The sequence below is a fragment of the Zingiber officinale genome, chromosome 7A, assembly GCF_018446385.1.
Source record: "Zingiber officinale cultivar Zhangliang chromosome 7A, Zo_v1.1, whole genome shotgun sequence".
Lineage (NCBI taxonomy): Eukaryota > Viridiplantae > Streptophyta > Magnoliopsida > Zingiberales > Zingiberaceae > Zingiber > Zingiber officinale.
Window position 1 is genome coordinate 68,620,473 of NC_055998.1, and position 20,767 is coordinate 68,641,239.

Genomic DNA, 20,767 nt, shown 5'->3' on the forward strand with positions numbered 1-20,767 from the left:
GCTCTTCGTTCTCCTGAACTCGGTCCTCAATACCAGCGGTATGAGGACGTCCTCTTCTTGACATCAAGTCAGGCAGAGGAAAAGAAAACTTAAAATTATCACTATACTTTCTAGATATATCTTACTTATACATGATTCTTGACTTTCAACACCTATGAGTAGGTACTTCTAAACATTTCTCTATCCTTTCTAAACATACATATATATGGATCAAGAAAGGAGTAACAATAACTTCTATCTTACTTAAGCACCAAAAAAATAAGTACTCTATACTGCAGTTAATAATAAGAAAAGCAGAATAAAGAAAGGATTTAAATACTTTCTTACTTGGAGACGACAAGGCTGATGCTGATGTGTGTGTGATGCTGGAGAATGGAACACTGCTCTGATACCAACTGTAACGACCCACCCTTCTTACTACTACTCTCTAAGGGCGACCGTTACCTAACTACTACTCTACTTACTAGTGTCACTGACGCTATTAATAGAATCAGTTAGATTTATCACGGTTCAGAGGAATTCCTACCGAAAAATTTCGACAGAGTCTCCCCTGTACCGGTGACCAAATCTATAGTACATAAGATATATACGCAGCCACAGGCGGTTGGAACACATTTTTTCACAACCACACAATTATAAAAACAACAGTAAAAGAAAGAACTACTCCAGTAAAAACAACCAACTATATCACTCCACAAATAATTAAAGTGACTAAATGCATATGCGGAAATAAACTCAACTACAATCTCACAAACTTCATAATAGTGTTAAAGAAAAGAACTAAAGCATAAACTCTAATCAAATAGGTCCTGCAGGTTTGGTAGCACTCTCTGGATCTCTCCATAGTCCAGACATCACACACTTCATCACCACCACCATCCTGTCGCCTCCCTTTCATATCTTAGTTTTTCCTTTATCTGGAGTAGGAGGAATGAAAACAAAACTATAAGCGAAAACGCTTAGTAAGTACTAATCTATCTCACAAAAACATCGAAGTGCATAAAAGTAATGCAATAATACTGAAACTGTAATGTTAAAACAAAGCTGCATGTACTCATGGTATACAGAAATAAAACTGAATACTAAATATGCTCACTAACTGACAGGAAAGTAATGAAACTACTACTGTAGGCTTAGAATTAAAGAACTACACTTTTATTGATTCTAAGCATAAACTTGTTTCATTTTCTTATATCCTTATACTAGAAATTAATCTTTTAATTTCTCTTTCACTTTCTTCTTCTTGTTCTTCTTTTCTTTTCTTCTTTGGGCCCAGGCTTAGTACCATCTTTGTTTTGCGCGCTCTCTAATAGTGACTGGGGTAGCGAGCCTCCAGCCCTATGAGGATAAAGACCTCGGTCTTACCAGGGCCAAGACCTCGGAATTGGTCACCTGGATTTGTTTAACGACAACCTCGGAAGTCGGGTACTAGCCTCTTACTTTAATTTACTTGTTATCTCTTTTTAACTAGACTTTAGTATTTTTCTTTACTCACACTTCTCATAATCCTTTATTAGAGCTTATTAGAATCCTGTAGATATATTTAACAAGTGTAGGATTACAACTAACCAAGCACGCTACATGAAAATAACACAAGGGAAGCCGATCTGAACTCTCTAAGTACGTTATAAAACAAGGCAAAGGAAAGCAAATCTGAACTTATTAATCATGCTATAAAATAGAGCAAAAGAAAGCCACTTTAAGCTTACTAATCATGCTATAAAATAGAGCTAAGAAAGCAACTTTAAGCTTACTAATCATGCTATAAAATAGAGCTAAGAAAGCAACTTTAAGCTTTCTAAACATGCTATAAAATAAAGCAAAATCAATCACTAAAATGCTTGTGCCTAGATTATGGTTGTTCGTGCCACTATACAGCATAAAAGAAAGTCTAGCCGGATATGCTAAATACAGGGTCGTTCTTGTCCAATACAAAGTATAACCAAGCCCAAACATCCCTCTGTGCAATGCTACGGTAAGGAAAACAGAAGCATACCCTTCGACAGTAATCCACCAAAAAACAGAACTACATGCTAACAACTAACTACGGTCTATACAGGAAGGTTAAATGTAGAGCTGCTCCTTTCAAACTTATCAGAAAACTATGGCAGGAATTGCTATAATCTGCACAGCATAAGGAAATTAAGAGCATAAGACAAGCTACCTATCAACCCTAAACCATTTCCCTCTTATATCCTTACTGAACTCACGGCAGGGACCCTTTTAAAACCATGGCAGCAAGCCTCAAACAACTTCACAGCATGCTTCAACATCAAGGGAAACGAGAAGAACTCAAGACGAATTCGGAGCTACTCCTACCACAGGTGAGTAGTAACTTACCCCTTGTTTGCTTGGACTTACAATCGAGAGGAGGAAGGAGGCTTTTAGGGTTCGGGCGAAGCTTCTCGGCAACTCCTTTGTGCTTCCGAGCTCCTTCCGTCGGGGTGACCACGCACGGTGAAGCTTGAAGATTGGTCGGAAGAGTCCTTTCGCCGGCACCGGAGAGGAATCCTAGCGCCGTCGCCTCGGTGTGTTTTCCGCCCGCACAGCTGCCGCACGCGAAGGAGAGGGAAAGAAAGGGTTCGAGCGCAAAGGAGGAAAACCTAGGTTTTCTTTTAAAACCCTGGCTTTATTATTAACTACTCCTTAAATATGTTTTTCTTCCTATTAGGTTAACAAAACGAGCGTAGCTCGGCTGGTCGGATGCGTCCGGTTAGGTCGGGTTCGACCCGAGGCCACGGGTTCGAGCCTCGCCTTCAATGGTTTTTGTCAAAACTTCTTTCTTTTTGTAAACATACTAAACGACCTCCAAAAATTACGTAAAAATACTCTAAAAATTTCTAAAAATCTCTAGAACATTTTAAAAGCATTTCCAGATATTTTTGAGGACATTTAGAACTCGAAATAAGGAAAATTGAGTCATTATAAAAGAAGGGTAAAAGAGGGAAAGACCTGCTAAGTCAAAGTCAAAAATGGTCAAAGGCTCTAGTCGACCGATCGGATGTGATGATCAGGAGCCCTCAGTCGGCCAGGCGAGGATGTCGAATTGCCATCCTCCGGTAGCGAGCAACTGGAGTTAAGAGGTAAGCGGCAAGCAATGAGTTTCCAATCCTCGCTGATCAAGCGGTACGACCGGTTGGACAAAGGTACTCACTGACAGTTGGGAAGCAGAGAAGGGAACAAGCCAGCAGCTCCGAACGACACGATCGAACGAGGACATCTCGTCAGAGCAGGATTCGATCGGCCAAAGTGGAGCCCACCTATATATCTCCTCGTACCCTTTTAGAAGTTTGTGCTGCCGGCAACAGAGCATGCCCAACATGTAAATCATACTTTAGAAGTTTCTAGTCCGTCACATCAGGGATTTACATGTCTATTTAAGGAAAGATGTCAGAGATACTTTTTAACTTGTCTTTTATTTGGACACTTTGAAAAATGCACATCCACTTTGAGATACGTGCACAAATGATACAGTCACTATGAAAGGGGGTCTTATCTAGTGGAGGTATGTGATGCTTCACTATTGAACACGCTTTTGCTATAACATACTTACTATTTTTCTTTTCCATTTTGTGTGGATAACTGACTTGAGCGTCAGAGTCGGGGACCCCCTCCCTAGTCCAACACTAGTGATCTTAGTTTTGTAGGATAGTACGGACTCTTCTCTTAGTCAATCCTAAAGTCATCTCTCTATCTAAATCGTCTTTTCAACTTTCGAATAGAATGAATTGATAAGTATTCGTTTAGTGTTCAATTTAAAAATAACTTTTTTATATTCTTACATATATACATGAATAAAACTAGAGACTGAATTATTCATAAATAATATTTTTATCCAAATAAAATTTATAAGTTACATTTATTATTAAATTTGTAAATAAATATATAAAACAAATAAAGACATTTTCAAAAATTATAAAATTTATAAGTTACATTTATTAATAACTTTTTTATATAATAAATATATAAAATAAATAAAGAAACTCTTAAAAATTAAATAAGGGTGTAATTTCAGGTTGACTGACCAACTCAAACAAAGTTAAAAAAAGGAGAAAAGCTATAAAAGAAGCTTGTGCAAAGATGCTTCATAAAAGACAGTTTATTTATAGATATTACAAGTTGCATAATTATACTCAACGAAACTCTAACCAATAATTTAGATATATGATTTTCAAAATCCCACTTAAATATTTTGAATTCAAAAACACAATTAGTAATTAACAAAAATCAGAAAAATAAAAGAACGAGAAGGAAAAGAAAAAAAATTTAAGCTGCGGAAGAAATAGAACGGAACCTGCCCAATCCATCACAAGCTCCAGCCGCGAGGCGGCGCCGTGGATCCCCCAACGCATTCCCCCTCGACAATGGATCTGCCGCCGCGCAACATCGTCACACTCCTCCGGCCTCGTAGGGCCTCCTTCCCTCCCTCGCCCTTGCTCCAACTTCTTGGTCCCCGAGGGAACCTTCCCGCTCGGATCTGTGCTGCAGGATCCCGTTCACTCGGTCTCCTCTCTCTACCTGCTTGGAGTTGTTCCAATCCCTGTCTCCGCGGTTCTCAGATCGGACGTGCTTGTTCTAGATCGCAGATTGCGTCTCCTTTCACCTCTACTTCTCCTGTCGATAGGAACAGTCGAGATGGGTTCCGCATCGTCCTCGTCGCGATTGCCTGTGGGGTACTTGCGGTAAGGTGCCAAAGGGCTCTCGCGTTAGCAGCCGCAGTGGATGCCACGGTTGGGATTCTGGCACCTAATAGAGTGAGTCTTGTTGGAGTATGGCCGAAGGTGCTGCAGATTCTTCAAGTATTGAAGGACCAGGGCTTGATTTTGACAGCGCTTCTGGGTCTGTCCGCCTTCTTTTCGATGGCGGAGACGTCCATCACTACGTTATGGCCGTGGAAGGTACTGCACTGATATCCATTTTCATAATTTGTGCCTCAGTGATGCTGCTAATTCAAGCTTAATGGTTCTTTTTTCAGGTTCGAGAGTTGGCTGAAAAAGAACCTGAGAATGGTGTTTTCAGAATGCTCCGTAATGATGTCACTCGATTTCTCACAACGATTCTCATTGGCACAACGTATACAGATGCCTTTTTAGATATTTTTTGGAGCTTTGTTTCTATTTTATTATCACTTAGTTGCTATCGGTATTCATTTCCATTGGGTGTTGTCTTGTGTTCTCAGGGTGGTTAATATCGGTGCAACAGCACTTGTTACTGAAGCAACGACTGCAGTTTTTGGTGAAGCTGGCGTTAGTGCTGCTACAGCAGTTATGACGGTATTCCCTGGTCCCATTTATAATTATTTCGCACAAATCTCTTAGTCCTGTAGGTTATCGTGCATAGCTAACCATGTTGTTTGTAACACAGTTGAACTTTTTGAAATTGCTATGTATGGTAAGTTTTTAACAGACCTCAGTTAGTGGATTTGGTACGTCTATTATGATTTTGATTCTGACTATCACAAATCCCAAGCATCCATAATTTCATGCTAACCACTTTTGAACTTCAATTTTCTATCATTTTGTTATGTCTATCAAAACATGACACTCGTCCAAAATGTCATATCTCAGTTAGCAAGGGCCTTTTCATGTTCACTCTGCAAATTCATGCTTTAAATAACCCACTCTTCAGCTCAATTATTCCAGGCTGCTGTTTTGTTGCTCACTGAAATTACTCCAAAAAGTATAGCTGTTCATAATGCCACAGAAGTAGCTAGGTTTGTTGTAAGGTGAGTAGTTGGTTCAGCCTTCAGGAGTGAAGTTGAATTAGGATGTGCTTCCTGTGGTATTTTATAAGGCGTCTATTCAGAGCTAAAGTTATGATGCATTTAGATCAGGCCGGTTGCTTGGCTTTCTGTAGTCCTGTATCCTGTTGGAAGAGTTGTCACCTTTTTGTCGATGGGAATTTTGAAGCTACTGAGGCTAAAAGGTAGAAGGTAAGAGATATATTACATTTCTAAACAATTCTTTATCACCTGATAATATTTTTATCCAACAAAGTCTTACTATCTGCTTACTGATTGCTTGAGTTTATTCTGGGCCACAACTTTTAAATTTGTGATTGTAACTAAGGATTCATTTGTATGTATAATAATGTAGTAACTTTACCTTGTAAAAGAAATTTCAGTCTGTTTTCGGAGTTCCCAGGCATATTATTAGTGTTGTGGGGTTCCTTACACTCTCTGATCAAAAAAACACCAGCACTTTTTCATTTTAAGGTCTGCCAATCAATGTTGAAGTTGCTATCTTAATATTCAGTAAAGAGATATCAACCTGATTTTAACTTCCAGAAAACTAAGGTCTTCTTAAATGTGTCAATTAATTCTTAAACTAACTGCACAATAGTGTCTAGAACTCAGTAATGTACTGCAGCCCATCCTCAATGATATTGGTAATTTGAATTTTAGCTCATTCAAGACTCACTGCAGCTATTTTTTTCTCTTGTCAATGGTTCTGTGAATATAATATATATTCTCTTCATGGAATTCGGTGATATAATCAGTTTTGAGACAGGAATCCTTGTTGTGGATTCTTATTCTTGTTGGTTGTTTGTACATGCAGTCAGCCATATGTCACAGAGGATGAACTAAAATTAATGTTACGTGGGGCTGAGCTGAGTGGAGCAATAGAGGAAGAAGAACAGGTGAAAGCAGAATTGTTTATTGTTTAGATAAAGTTGATCTCTTTTTGTTTTACTCTAATCTCTTAAATAGCCTTCATAGTACTTTTATTCTACGACTGGGGTTTTCTTATGTGATTTAACGAGGATATTCCCTTTTGCCATGGGCAACCTACTGTTGAACATTAATGCCTCTCCATCAGTTAGCACTTTATCATTCGACAAGGATATTCCTTCTGGCATGGCTATCATTTTTTTAACATTAATGCCTCCTGGTAAATTAGCAATTTATCATGCAGAACATTAACATTACCAAAAATTTTTATCTAACAATTTTCTTTAACAAGCATTTAATTCTTTTATGCATTAGCTAAATTGTTTAAGAATCTTGTGAGTGTACATGCGAACACATCAAATAACTTATCCTCTTGTGTAACAAGGAAAATTATTCCATGAGTAAGATATGAGGGAAAAGGTGTTGCAGATTGCTCTAACAGCTTTGTGATTTCAAACAACTCAAACAGTTTTGTTATTTCAAACATGTGTATTGGTGAATTATTTTATAAATTTATTTGTAGAGTCCTTATGTGTTGAATGCTTGCAGTTTTCCACTATTATGCTTTATTAAAAGCTAAGTTAGTAATTTATTTTTCTTCACTTATATATTTTTTATTATATCTTAAATATTTAGTCAGATAATGAAAAGTTTGTTACTGTTCATGATTAATTACTTCTTCCTCTTTGTGCTCTCAACAGGATATGATCGAAAATGTACTAGAGATAAAAGACACACATGTTCGAGAAGTGATGACACCTCTTGTAGCTGTAGTTGCAATTGATGGTAGTGCAACACTCATTGATTTTCAGAATTTGTGGGAGACTCATCAATATTCAAGGTTTCTTCAGTTTGCTTCAATGTTTCAATTTTTGTTTAATATATAAGTTAATTTCTCGCATAAAATGAATTTCAGAGTACCAGTCTTTGAGGAGCGTATTGATAATATTGTAGGGATTGCATATGCCATGGACATGCTTGAGTATGTCAAAAAGGTGGGTTCATTGTAATCCTTTCGATATTTATTTTAGATGCATCATCAGATTTGTGTTGATATTTTGTTAATCATTGAGTTTATTTCTATTATTCAAGGTTGAGAAGCTAAAAGAAATCACAGTGAATGGTATTTCACGCATGCCGGCGTATTTTGTACCAGGTACTACAAATCAATGAAACTGAATTTGGGAAGTTAATTAGTAATTTAGGATGTGAGCCAAATCTCTATGTTAATCTTGACTTCTCTTATTTCCCAAACTTGTTTGTTTTGTTGTTGTGGAAAGCATTTATTGTTTCATTTAATTTGTGGCCTAGAATTTTCCTTTTTGGTCTTTCTGCTTTTTGTGTCAGTAGTTAATCAGTGTTTGCATAGATGGAGCTTGATACATTATTATAACATTGTTACACAGTTGGAGATATGATACATTGCTAGAGCATTCTTATACAGTTCATTCTTTTTTCATACTGCAGATTCAATGTCCGTCTGGGATATGCTGAGAGAGTTTCGCATAAGGCAGGTTCATATGGCTGTAGTGCTTAATGAATATGGTGGAACAGTTGGTGTACGTTCTGTTAAAACTCTTCTAATTATTGTCCTTAAGCAATCCATAGTTAAAATAACATAATCTTGTAGCTGAATTCAGAAGCAAAAGCAACTTGATATATCATTCCAGATATGTGTACTTTATTTTAATTTTGATCTCTCTTTAACATTATTGCGTATTTATGTATAATTAATTGCACAGATTGTAACCCTAGAAGATGTTGTTGAAGAGATTGTTGGTGAAATATTTGATGAAAATGATTCAAAGGTAAATTGTCATAGCTGGCATTTGCAGAGATTTTCATTGTTCCAGTTGACTTGTTCTTTATTGTTAAAACTGTTTCTCATTAAACTTGAAAATCAAATTTAAATGCTAGGTTAATGAGAGTTTATATATGTATATATCCAACAACAAAATCATCTTATGTTTATTTTCTTGTCTTTGTTTCTTCCCGTCCATGTATAGGATTGTAATCACCTTCCTATGTATATGTGATCCAAGTTACATGTTCTCATTCCCGCCATTCTCTCATGCCACATACTAGTCCATTCTTACTGATACATTTCATTGCCTGTTACGTACCTCCCTGCAGGCATGCATAATGATTCACATGTACTGGCTTTTTATTTACCTTGTTTCCCACTTCATTGTAGTCATGTATTCTAGGACGATACTAGCATTACAATGATTGAACCTCCAGGTGGTCGGAATTGTATTATATTTTATTTTGTTGAAAATGAGTTTGGGGATGTAATGCATCATATAGTTTGTGATTTTGTAATATTTGATCATCTGTGCTATTGATGTAATTTTCCTAAAGCTGCTTCTTGTGTCTAATGTAGGAGGAAATCCAACGGAAAACAGGGAACATTGTGATGCGAGATGATGGGACATTCGATGTCGATGCCAACACAAGTATTGATCAACTATCAGAAGAACTAAATATTAAAATACCAGAGGTTTGCATCTTCCATTACTGCAGAAGTTGATTCTTTACTTCAACAGATATCAATTTATATGCAAATAGTTTTCTTCCTCAGAGGAGGATATTGCTGAGCCCATGTATGACTTTTCTTTAGTGAGAAATTGAGATGACTAACATATTACAATGAGGTACATGGGCATTGATAGTATGAATTGAAAATTGCTCGAGTAAACCAAAGGGAGTTGCAAAGATTTATTTACATTGCTATATACTTAAGTTTCATTTTAATTATTTAACTTGAGTTCATAATAACTACATGTGGTGATCAGATCATATCTTATAGTATCATGTTATTTTCAGTTTTGCATTTGATGTGAAGAATTTTCTTCTAGTTAAAATCGGATGATCTTTATTTTATGATTATAAATCATAATAATCTCATACCTGAAGTGTGACTATGGGTCAACCAACCATAATCCATAATATGCAAGTGATTATGCTCATCCCAAGTACCCCTCGTAGCTTGTCCTTAGGTTACGTGAAAGGAGGTAAATCTCGGGGTGAACTTATAGCTGACCGCCAAGTGGCTAGGAGGTGGGAGGAGTTTTTCTCCCCTTCAGGAATTGATCCCGACCTCATAATATGTAATTATCTCTATATATACGTGTGGGTCAAGTATAATAATTTATTTAATGGGCTGAAGTAGTCATGTGATCCAATGGTTACAATAAATTTGACCCCTTTACTTCCCTATAACTTGAGAGCATGAGGGACAAGAATTTGATGTAAATCTTTTAATAAGTTTTTCTTAAAATGCATATTATCAAACTAATATTTAGTACAGAATATTTTAAAATTTTATTTAGAACTTTATTTTAGTGTGCAAGAATGAAATAATAAATTCAGCTACAACAACAACCAAGCCTTATCCCACTAGGTGGGGTTGGTTATATGAATCCTTTTACGCGAGCTCTATCTACTACTATATCATTATCTATATTTAAATAAATTTTATCTTATTTTATTGTTACTAACCAAGTCTTATTTGGTCTTCCTCTTCCTCATTTGATATGCGTGTTTGTCATAGTTTCACATCGCGTAACTGGAGCATTTATTGGTTGTCTAAGTACTTGCTTATACCATCTTAAACATATCTCTCAGAGTTTTCCCTCAATAGATACAACTCCGACTCTCTCTCTAATGCTCTCATTTTTTATTCTGTCCATTCTTGTATGTCCACACATTCACCTTAACATCCTTATCTATGTAACTCTCATCTTTTGCTTTATGTGCTCGAGTTATAGCTCAATATTCAACTCTATATAACATAGCAGGTCTAACTGCGGTTTTGTAGAATTTTCCTCTAAGTTTTAAAGGTACTTTACGGTCACATAAAACACCTGATGCTGTCCTCCATTTCAACCATCCTGCTTGTATTCTATGTAAGACATCTCTCTTAATCTATTCACCATTTTACAAAAATGTTCCTAAATATCTAAGGCTCTCGATTTCGGGCAACTCGTCATCTCCTATCTTAATAATTATCTCATTATGTCTAATATTGCTAAACTTAAATTTCAAATATTCTGTTTTTAATCTACTAAGCCTAAAATTTTTTCCTTCTAGTGTTTCCTGCCAAGATTCTAGTTTAGCATTTACTACTTCACGTGTTTCATCTACCAAAATAATATCATCTACAAACAATATACATCATGATTCTGTATCTTGAATGTGTGCATAATTATTGTAAAAAGATAGGGACTAGAGCTGATCGTTGATGTAACTCTATCTTTATTGGAAATGCTTTAGTTATTCCGCCTAAAGTCTTTACTCTAGTCGTTATATCCTCGTACATATCCTTAATTAGTTCAATATATGTTATGCTAATACCTCTCTTTTCTAGAATTCTCCATATAATTGCTCTTGGGATTTTATCATAAGTTTTTTCTAAGTCGATGAATATCATGTGTAGATCTTATTTTTACTCCTGATATTTTTCAATTTATTGTCTAAGAAGATATATAGTTTCTTTTGTCAACCTTCCAGGCATGAACCTAAATTAATTTTCGGTTAACATGGTTTCTTCCTTAATCTTTTTTCTATTACTTTTTCTCAAAGTTTCATGGTATGACTTATTAGTTTAATATTTTTATAGTTTGTACAATTTTGCATGTGTCCCTTGTTCTTATATAAATGGAATTAGAGATTAGAGTACTTATCCTCCATTGATCGGATATTTTTTTCGTTTTCAATATCATGTTAAATAATTTTATAAGTCATTCAATAGTTTCCCTAGACACTTCCATACCTTTATCGGAATATCATTTGATCCAACGACTTTTCCATTGTGCATCTCATTTAAAGCTTGTTTTACTTCTAAAATTTGAATTTTACGATAAAGATTTAAATTTCTATGCTCATTTGACCTACTTAAATTACCTAAGTTAAAGTTAGTCACCTAAACCTTCATTAAAAAGTTGATGAAAATATCTCTTCCACGCCGCTCTTTTATTTCTCCATCGTTTACTAGTACCATATTATATTCATTTTTAATACATTTTATTTAGATAAGATCTCTTGTCTTTCTTTCTCTTACTTTAGTGAATTTATAAATGTCTCTTTTGCCTTTTTTTTTATCTAATTTTTGATATAATCATTCAAAAGTTTCATTCTTTGCCTCGTTCACCACTCTTTTAGTTTTTTTCTTGGCTATTGTATATTTTTTTAAGTTTTTCTCGTTCTTACAAATATATAATTTCATATAAGCTAGTCATTTTTCCTTCACTTTCTCTTGTACTTTCTCATTCCACCACCAAGATTCCTCATTAGTGGTGTATGTCCCTTTTTAGCTAATTAACCAAAATCATTGTTGAAGGAATTCTACGAGAGAGGACATTGATTCCAAAATATTATCACAAAGATAGGACAACTTTGTATTTTGTGTGAATATGAATATTAGATTGTCTCGTTGATGTAATTGGTTCTGCTAAAAATTTGTCTCACGGACAACAAATTTCTTAAGACCTCTCGACTTTGATCTTTCAGGGTCATCAGTATGAGACAGTATCTGGATTTGTCTGTGAATCCTTTGGATATATTCCTGAAGAAGGTGGAAAGATCATAGTGGTACTTGAGAAGGCAAATAAAGAAGAGGATACTGAAGTCATTGAAATAACAACGGATGGCCACGACGAGGAGAGATTTCAATCGTTTGAACTTGAGGTATTTCTTGAGACTTCCTTAATTACTTCAACGAAAACATCTTTGGTTGTCAATTTGTTTCCGCCCTACGTGTTCTTTTCATAAATTTTCAAAGAGGAAAAAATTGTTCATGAATTTCTATTTAGAAATATTCCTAAAGTTACACCATATTGTTGCAACCTCTTTTCTGACCATTGATATTGTTATGGAGGAGATCACATCACATGTAACAATGCACCATACATTTTATTTGACAGTTGGATTAGTTGCCAGTTTGCTTTTCATGTGGTGCTTGGTGTTCTTATGTTGGTTTGTGAAGAATTATGTATAGAACTTTATGGAGCTCGTCTACTACATAATAGATCAATTATTCTATAACTTGTTTTGATGTAAACATCTATGATCTCTATGAAGTTGATGCCTCTATAAAAGCTCTGCTGCATTTAGTGTTTCTGCATGCAGATACTTGAAGCTAATGAAAGAAAGGTTGGTAAAGTTCGTTTTATACCAATCAACAATGAGCATGGAGAAAACTTAGATAATAAGGGCATGACTCGAAAAGTGGATAAGCAAGCAGACAAATCCATAAATGAACTGGACAGCTCGGACGAGGAGATTGAGGTGGGATTGAAAGATGGATGCTCCCACGAGGCAGTTTTGTAGCAGGATGAACTCCAACATAAAATTTCCTTGATTCATAAACAATAGTCAAAAGTTTGGTAACCACGATTAACAGCCTATGATAAATTCGTCACATCTACAATGCTTCCTCTTCTTCTGCAGATAAATAAACAAAGAGAAAAGAGGAGCTTTTCTTCAGAGTGAGATCTTGCAGGATTATTTTACAGGTGGAGAGACGACGCCAAATCATCTGGACGACTTAGATGTGTGTGTGTTTTCAGTATTCAGTATTGGACCACGAGCCTAGCATTAGCGATGTTTTGAATGACTGCAATTCAGTACAGTCAACATGGTATTCATAATCCAACCGAAGGGATGGACCATACTGAAGCCTCAAAGGATTATATCAAGTCCCCATGGAAGAACCACCCAGGTAACTTCAGCCAGCACTTGCAGGATCTGCCTCTTCTCCCTCATCTGTTCGATCTGTTGTAGCCACTTGAACCTCTCTTGCAGCATTGCAACGACGAGCAGAGGACTAGAGCGTCGTTATTCTGCTTAGCCGTTTTAAGAATGAAAACAGATTCAACTATGGGTTGTATTCTTGTTCGCTTGTGCTCTTGTATTTGTAGGTCTAAGAAGCTTTCTTCCTCTCACCTATTATATGTTTCCATAGCATTTGGTTGTGAACTGGCATCGGAGGTGCAACGACCAAGGAGTTAGGTTTGGTTGATTTTTTGGACAGGCCAAGTGAAGCTGAAAGGCAAGTCCAAGCCTCCAAGGCCTAATGGATTTATAATTTGGATGGGCTTTTTTCTTGGAGAACGGCAGGTGATGATTTGAGATGTTATTATAATATTAAATAAATAAAAATGATATTTTATTATATCTATTTTGTTCTCTGAGATTATGACCATTAAATTAGTGCATTAAATAATCAATTCTTTTAAATAAAAAATTTAAATTAAGACAAATATTTGTGAACATTTGGTTTCAGCGTTCACGGATCTTCATGGTGGTCGCCATTTACCAAGTCTCTTACAAATAAAGTCTAAATGAAGAAAGTAGTTTATGAGATATTTGAAACTTGATTCAATAAAGTTCGTTTGAATTAGGGGTGTCAATTCGGGTGGGTCGGGTCGGGTTGGGTCGGGTTGAGTTTTTTTTTTTTTTTTTTTAACCCAACCCGAACCCGACCCGAACCCGAGTTCAACCCAAAACACCTCAACCCGAACCCGAACCCGACCAACCCGATCAACCCGAACCCGACCCATATAACCCGAAAATCCGATTCAAAACGACTTTTTTGGGCTATTTTCCCTATAATTCTTCACTTTTATCTCAATATTCCATCATTATCATACAAACATGATATTAATATACATAAAAACATCTAAATTTTTAAAATAAAATTTGATTTAACTCTAAAAAAACCCACAAAACCCTATATTTAAGCCAACCCGGGTCAACCCGGGTCAACCCGAACCCAACCCGACCCAACCCGAAATTTTTTTACTCTCCAACCCTCCAACCCGAACCCGACCCGAACCCGAAAATGCCCAACCCGAACCCGATTTTTTTCGGGTCGACTCGGGTTGGGTCGTCGGGTCGGGTTCATTTTTGACACCCCTAGTTTGAATTCATTTAATGAAGCTCATTAAGTTAAACAAAGTTTAAATTTCATAATATTCAGTTTGTTATTTTTAAAATTTTGAATTAATTTTTAAATAAAAAATAATAATTTTGATATTGAATTTATACATTTTACACTCTATCTATAAAACATATATATAAATATATTAAATTTATTTATTTGAATAAAATTATAAATTTTAATAAGTATATTATAATTTTTTTTAAATATATAATTTAGTTTTTAATGAATATTTAAATTTATAATTTATATTTATTAATTTCGTTTATGTTTGATAAAAATTTGAATAAGTTTATAAATCATGAATATATTTATTAAATAAAATTCAAGCTTGATTTAATTATAAATAAATTAAATTTAAATATTCAAAAATTCAATTTAACTCGATTACATCCAAAACATACCCTGGAAAACAAGTATGTTTTACTCGATCAAAACTTTTAAGCGGAGTAGCGCATTCCGGGCTCCCACCTGGTGCAGCGGTTGTAGACTCTCCACGTCGGCTGAGGCAACGAGAAGCCACCCGGCGTTGGCGGTGCTCGCGGCTGAGCTGGCTTTATTTGCCACCTCAAAAAAAAAAAGTTGGAAAAAAGGAAACATCGTCATCTCATTTCTCCACCACTATTTTTTTGTTCCATCTCTATTAATTCCCGGCTACACGCTCGTTGCTCCGGCGAATCGCCTTCGATCTCCCCGTCGCGTCTCACGTCGGACGACCAGGTCTCGCCTCCCGGTCCCCCTAGTTGGCGCTGGCACATTCGTAGCTCCAGGGATTGGAACGGAATGCAGGAACCATGAACGGCCTTCGGTGGCTGCGCCGGACAAGGACTTCAACGCAGAGGTACGATCGATGATCTTTGTTTTATGACTAGTGCGATTGACATTCTTTTGCCTTTGCTTAGTATTTTGGGGTTGAATGCAATACATCCCTGAATCAGGTACTCTTTTCAGAGTTTGAAGCTGGCTCAGATAGTCCTACCGAAATGGGAGTTATAGTTAAGGACACGATGGAAGTTTGCTCGGCAGAAGAGATCTTTAGTAGTCCTGAATGGTACGATGGGCAAAGGGATCTTGATATGCCTCGCTCATCCCCACCACCTCCTCCATCGCCACCACGACCACCTCCATCACCATCCTTAGCTTCTCGTCCCCCAAGTCCGGATCCTCAGATGCTATGTGATTCTATTGCTCTGATTGCCGCTTTATCTTCACAATTGTCTGATCAACTTCGGTCTATTAAAATGGATCCTCTATTGCAATCTTCAGTTTTAAATTCATTACCTTTGAATTTAAAGCTACCTTCAGTAGACCCATCCTTCTCATCCCAACCACATCCTTTTCAATCTCTTATTCCTTCACATGTCCGACCCTCTTCTTCTATTCATTCTGCTGTAGCTCCCATTTCTAATGCATTTTTGTCAGCACCATCTCATCCTTCTGATTCTGAATTTACTAAACCTTCTTATACATCATCAGTAGGTGGAAGAGGGTTAAGTAACATTCCCAAGGCCTCGCCATCTCCTCTGGGAGAGAGTGTTTATCATTCCCTACCTTCAAATTTACCTGTAGAGAAGGATACATTTGATAAAGAATATATTGGACTTGTCAATTCCTCATCACATCCAGGAGACCCATCTCTACTTTCTCCTCCTACAAATATACGAGTTAAAATTTCGCCTCCACCTCCGCCTCCGCCTCCGCCTCCACCTCCATTGATTAAATATACTAACAAGCATATTGCAGACACATTGCCATCCTCTTGTGTTGAAGTTGACAATGCATCATCACATTTACCTCTGATGCCACAGATAGTGCAATCATCTTCTTCCCCAAAAACACATAATGTGCATTTAACATCACCTCCATTACGTTCTCCACCGACTCTGTCATCTCCACTTCTGCCGTCACCTTCTGAAAGTGTTGAGAGAACAAATCTACCAATTTTACATAGCAAGATAGATGAAGCTTCACATTCAGTGCAATATATTGGAGTAGTTGAAAAAGACCTAAGTCCACCTCCTCCTATAAGTAATTTGAAAGAATCTCAACTATCACCACCACCTCCTTTTCCTGGATTTTGTGGATTACCTTCATCTTTGCCTCCTCCAGTAGTCCAAAGTTCAAAACAATTAGAAGCATTTCGAGAAGCTTCTAGTCCACCACCTCCTACTACTATGATCGGTGTGCAAAGTTTGCCACTACAGCTGCCATCACTTCCTTTAAAATCAATGTTACGTGGGGCTGAGCTGAGCGCCCAGGCAGAAGAACAGGTGAAAGCAAGATTGTTTATTGTTTAGATAAAGTTGATCTCTTTTTGTTTTCCTCAATCTCTTAAATAGCCTTCATAGTGTTTTTATTCTACGACTTGGATTTTCTTACGTGATTTAACAAGGATATTCCCTTTTGGCATGGGTAGCCTATGTTGGCTCAAATTCAAAATTCGTATTTCGTGTTTCTATACCCTTTGTGCAGCAGAAAATTAAAATATATTTTATGGTTTAACAATTAAATCAAAGGAGTATTCTTATGGATTTTTGAAACAAACATAAGCATGATCTTTAATCAAGGTATGCATTACAATCTAATCAGTCAAGTAAGATCCTAATTACTTCAACGAAAACATCTTTGGTTGTCAATTTGTTTCTGCCCTACGTGTTCTTTTCATAAATTTTCAAAGAGGAAAAAATTGTTCATGAATTTCTATTTAGAAATATTCCTAAAGTTACACCATAATGCTGCAACCTCTTTTCTGACCATTGAAATTGTTATGGAGGAGATCACATCACTTGTAACAATGCACCATACATTTTATTTGACAGTTTGATAAGTTGCAAGTTTGCTTTTTTATGTGGTGCTCTAGGATGGTGTTCTTATGTTGGTTTTTGAAGAATTATGTATAGAACTTGATGGAGCTCGTCTACTACATAATAGAGCAATTATTCTATAACTTTTATGATGTACTTCAATCATCTCTATAAAAGCTCTGCTGCATTTAGTGTTTCTGCATGCAGATACTTGAAGCTAATGAAAGAAAGGTTGGTAAAGTTCGTTTTATACCAATCAACAATGAGCATGGAGAAAACTTAGATGATAAGGGCGTGACTCGAAAAGTGGATAAGCAAGCAGACAAAGCCATAAATGAACTGGATGTAAAAGAAGAATAGAGAGAGAGAGGAAGGAATAAGATGAGAATAATAAAATTTATTGTTCATTGATATTTGCCCTAAGGACAATACAATATATATAATGTTCAAAAGTACTTGGTCAAATAACTAATTAATAAATAACAGAATTATTCTAAGAATAATTCTGAGAATAATTATAACAGAATTATTAGAATAATTCTGAGAATAATTATAACAGAATTATTTGAATAATCCAAATACTAATATGATTTGATTTGGCAATTTGATCCGGTCAATTTTGATAATTCTGTTATATCTCTTTTACCCCCCGACAAACTCAACGGGAGATCTCTGACGTTGAGTTTGCTTGCTAACTTGTTGAAGCGTTGTCTGGATAGTGGCTTGGTAAAGATATCAGCGATTTGATCTTCAGTAGAAATATAAGAGACGGATAACTGCTGAGTTGCCACACGTTCACGAACAAAATGAAAATCAATTTCCACATGTTTTGTACGAGCATGAAAGACTGGATTTGCTGTGAGATATGTTGCTCCAATATTGTCGCACCAAATTTTTGGTGCAATATTTGATGCAAGATGAAGTTCGGAGAGAAGTGATTGAAGCCAAATAATTTCTGACGTTGTATTTGCTATAGCTTTATATTCTGCCTCAGTGCTTGAACGAGATACCGTAGGTTGCTTTTTCGAATTCCATGAGATAAGATTTCGTCCAAGAAATATTGCATATCCACTAGTAGAGCGTCTATCTTCAGGAGAACTTGCCCAATCCGCATCACTATATGCATGTAAATCTCGAGACGATTGGCGATATAAAAGAAGACCATGTAGAATAGTACCTTTGAGATAGCGAAGTATTCTTTTTACATTATCCCAATTTTGTTCAGTTGGAGCATGCATGAACTGACAAGCACGATTTACCGCAAAAGTAATATCAGGGCGTGTGATAGTGACATATTGTAAGGCCCTAACAATACTTCGATAAATTTGTGGATCAGATAGAGCAGGAGAGGATGAAGTTGGAGAGTTGTTTATAGCAATTGGTGTAGAGACCGGACGTGCTCCATCCATTTTGGCTTTTGAAGAAGTCCAGTAATGTATTTGCTCTGAGAGAGAAGATAGCCATCCTCATGTGGAATAAGCTCAATACCAAGAAAAAAACGAGCAATACCCAAATCTCTAGCAGGAAATTCTTGATTGAGAAGACTTAATAAAGTTGTGATACCCTTGTGATCATTGCCGGTTATCAGAATGTCATCCACATAAATAAGAAAAAATATCATATTTTCATCATTATATTTGAGAAATAGAGACGAGTCAGTCTTTGATCCAGAAAATCCTTGAGCTTGTAACAATTTAGATCGTCGATGAAACCATGCACGAGGAGCTTGTCGAAGACCATATAAGGATTTCTTGAGTTGGCAAACATGAGATGGAAATTGTGGATGAATGAAACCAGGTGGTTGCTCCATAAAATAGTTTCCTCAAGATGACCATGGAGAAATGCATTTGAAATATCCAATTGTCGTACAAGCCAATTAGAACTAACAGCTATTGATAATAATAGTCTGACAGATGTAATTTTGATGACTGGGCTGAAAGTGTCATTAAAGTCAATACCTGGCTGTTGACTAAATCCTTTAGCTACAAGTCGAGCTTTGTATCTTTCAAGAGAACCATCAGCTCGATGCTTAAGACGGAATACCCATTTAGAGCCCACAACATTCATTGAGGGAGTGCGCGGAACTAGAGTCCATGTTCCATTGCGAAGAAGTGCATCAAATTCTGTAGCCATTGCACTACGCCAGTTTGGATCCTTGTTTGCTTGTGTAAAACAGGTTGGTTCAATAGATTTGGAAGAAACCACTAGAGCTCGTGGAAGGGGATATCGAGTTGCATTTGGTGGGCAACGCTCATAAATATCACTAATGGGAAGCATGCGACGAGGAGCATTATCATCTGAATCACTTGTTGATGACGACGAGGAAGTAGGCTGACATGGTGATGTAGATGACGGACTTGCATTATCCGAGGAATCAGAGAGCATATTATCTTCGATCGGTGAGACTTCTAAGATTGGAGCAGCAACCGGAGGTGATTCTGATGGTATAGGAGAGTTATTAGAGAGCTCCGGAGCAGGACCTAGAATTCCATCACTTCTGATAATATTAGGTGGCATTAAGAAGGTGCCACTTGTATCTGGAGGAGAGATTGAAGAAGCTACCGAAAAAGGGAATAAAGACTCATCAAAAGTAACATGTCGTGAAATATAAATTCGTCCTGTTGGTATATGCAAGCAACGATAACCATGGTGCAAATTGCTATAACCAAGAAAAACACATTGTAGTGAACGAGAGTCAAGTTTGTGTTTAGAATAGGGGCGTAACCATGGATAACATGCGCAACCAAAAATTCGAAGGAAAGTGTAATCAGGGGTTTGCTTATAAAGTTTTTCAAAAGGACATTTATGATTGAGAAATGGTGTAGGAAGTCGATTTATGAGATATACTGCAGTGCTAACAGCTTCATCCCAAAATTTGCGCGGAACTGATGCATGATGAAGAAGAGCTAAGGCAGTTTCAATTATATGTCTATGTTTTCTCTCAGCAGAGCCATTTTGTTCTGGAGTGTGAGGACAAGAAACTCGATGAACAATTCCACACGAGACAAAATGACAATGGAGAGCTTGATATTCACCTCCCCAATCAGAATGAAAAGAGAGTATTTTACGATTAAAAGATCGTTCAACTTGAATTTGAAAATTACAAAATATATCAAATAAATCAGATTTCCTTCTTATAGGATAAAGCCAAGTATATTTACTAAAATGATCAATGAATGTAACATAATATTGGAAACCTTGATTAGACAAAATAGGTGCAGGGCCCCAAACATCAGAATGGATTATTTCAAGTGGAAAATTAGAAACATGATCAGACAAAGAGAAAGGTAGCTTATGACTTTTAGATTCCATGCAGGCCCTACATGAATAAGATGGAGAGGAGGTAATAGA

The 20,767-nt window shown here is 36.5% G+C and overlaps 2 protein-coding genes across 4 annotated transcripts; both read left to right on the forward strand.

The window, feature by feature from the left end:
* Positions 1 to 4,255: 4,255 nt before the first annotated feature.
* LOC122001486 (DUF21 domain-containing protein At1g55930, chloroplastic-like) lies at positions 4,256 to 17,343 on the forward strand. Of its 3 annotated transcripts, none has more exons than XM_042556254.1 (15): positions 4,257 to 4,898; positions 4,976 to 5,073; positions 5,180 to 5,273; positions 5,643 to 5,725; positions 5,834 to 5,932; positions 6,558 to 6,639; positions 7,372 to 7,511; positions 7,587 to 7,665; positions 7,763 to 7,826; positions 8,138 to 8,229; positions 8,413 to 8,478; positions 9,054 to 9,170; positions 12,182 to 12,358; positions 12,800 to 12,958; positions 13,121 to 13,844. In XM_042556254.1, the coding sequence occupies exons 1-15, from the start codon at positions 4,365 to 4,367 to the stop codon at positions 13,160 to 13,162; spliced, it is 1,926 nt and encodes a 641-aa protein (XP_042412188.1). In that variant the 5' UTR covers positions 4,257 to 4,364; the 3' UTR covers positions 13,163 to 13,844. The 3 variants fall into 3 exon arrangements, 2 of the variants coding, with proteins under 2 accessions (XP_042412189.1, XP_042412188.1); XR_006117385.1 differs by having other exon boundaries at positions 4,258 to 4,898; positions 12,800 to 13,391; positions 13,475 to 13,844; XM_042556255.1 differs by lacking the exons at positions 12,800 to 12,958; positions 13,121 to 13,844 and adding an exon at positions 17,280 to 17,343 and having other exon boundaries at positions 4,256 to 4,898; positions 12,182 to 12,442.
* Positions 15,314 to 17,792, forward strand: LOC122001487 (leucine-rich repeat extensin-like protein 3). Its single transcript, XM_042556256.1, has 3 exons — positions 15,314 to 15,453; positions 15,551 to 16,882; positions 17,624 to 17,792. Exons 2-3 carry the CDS (start codon positions 15,596 to 15,598, stop codon positions 17,774 to 17,776), a joined length of 1,440 nt encoding a protein of 479 aa, XP_042412190.1. The 5' UTR covers positions 15,314 to 15,453; positions 15,551 to 15,595; the 3' UTR covers positions 17,777 to 17,792.
* Positions 17,793 to 20,767: the final 2,975 nt, after the last annotated feature.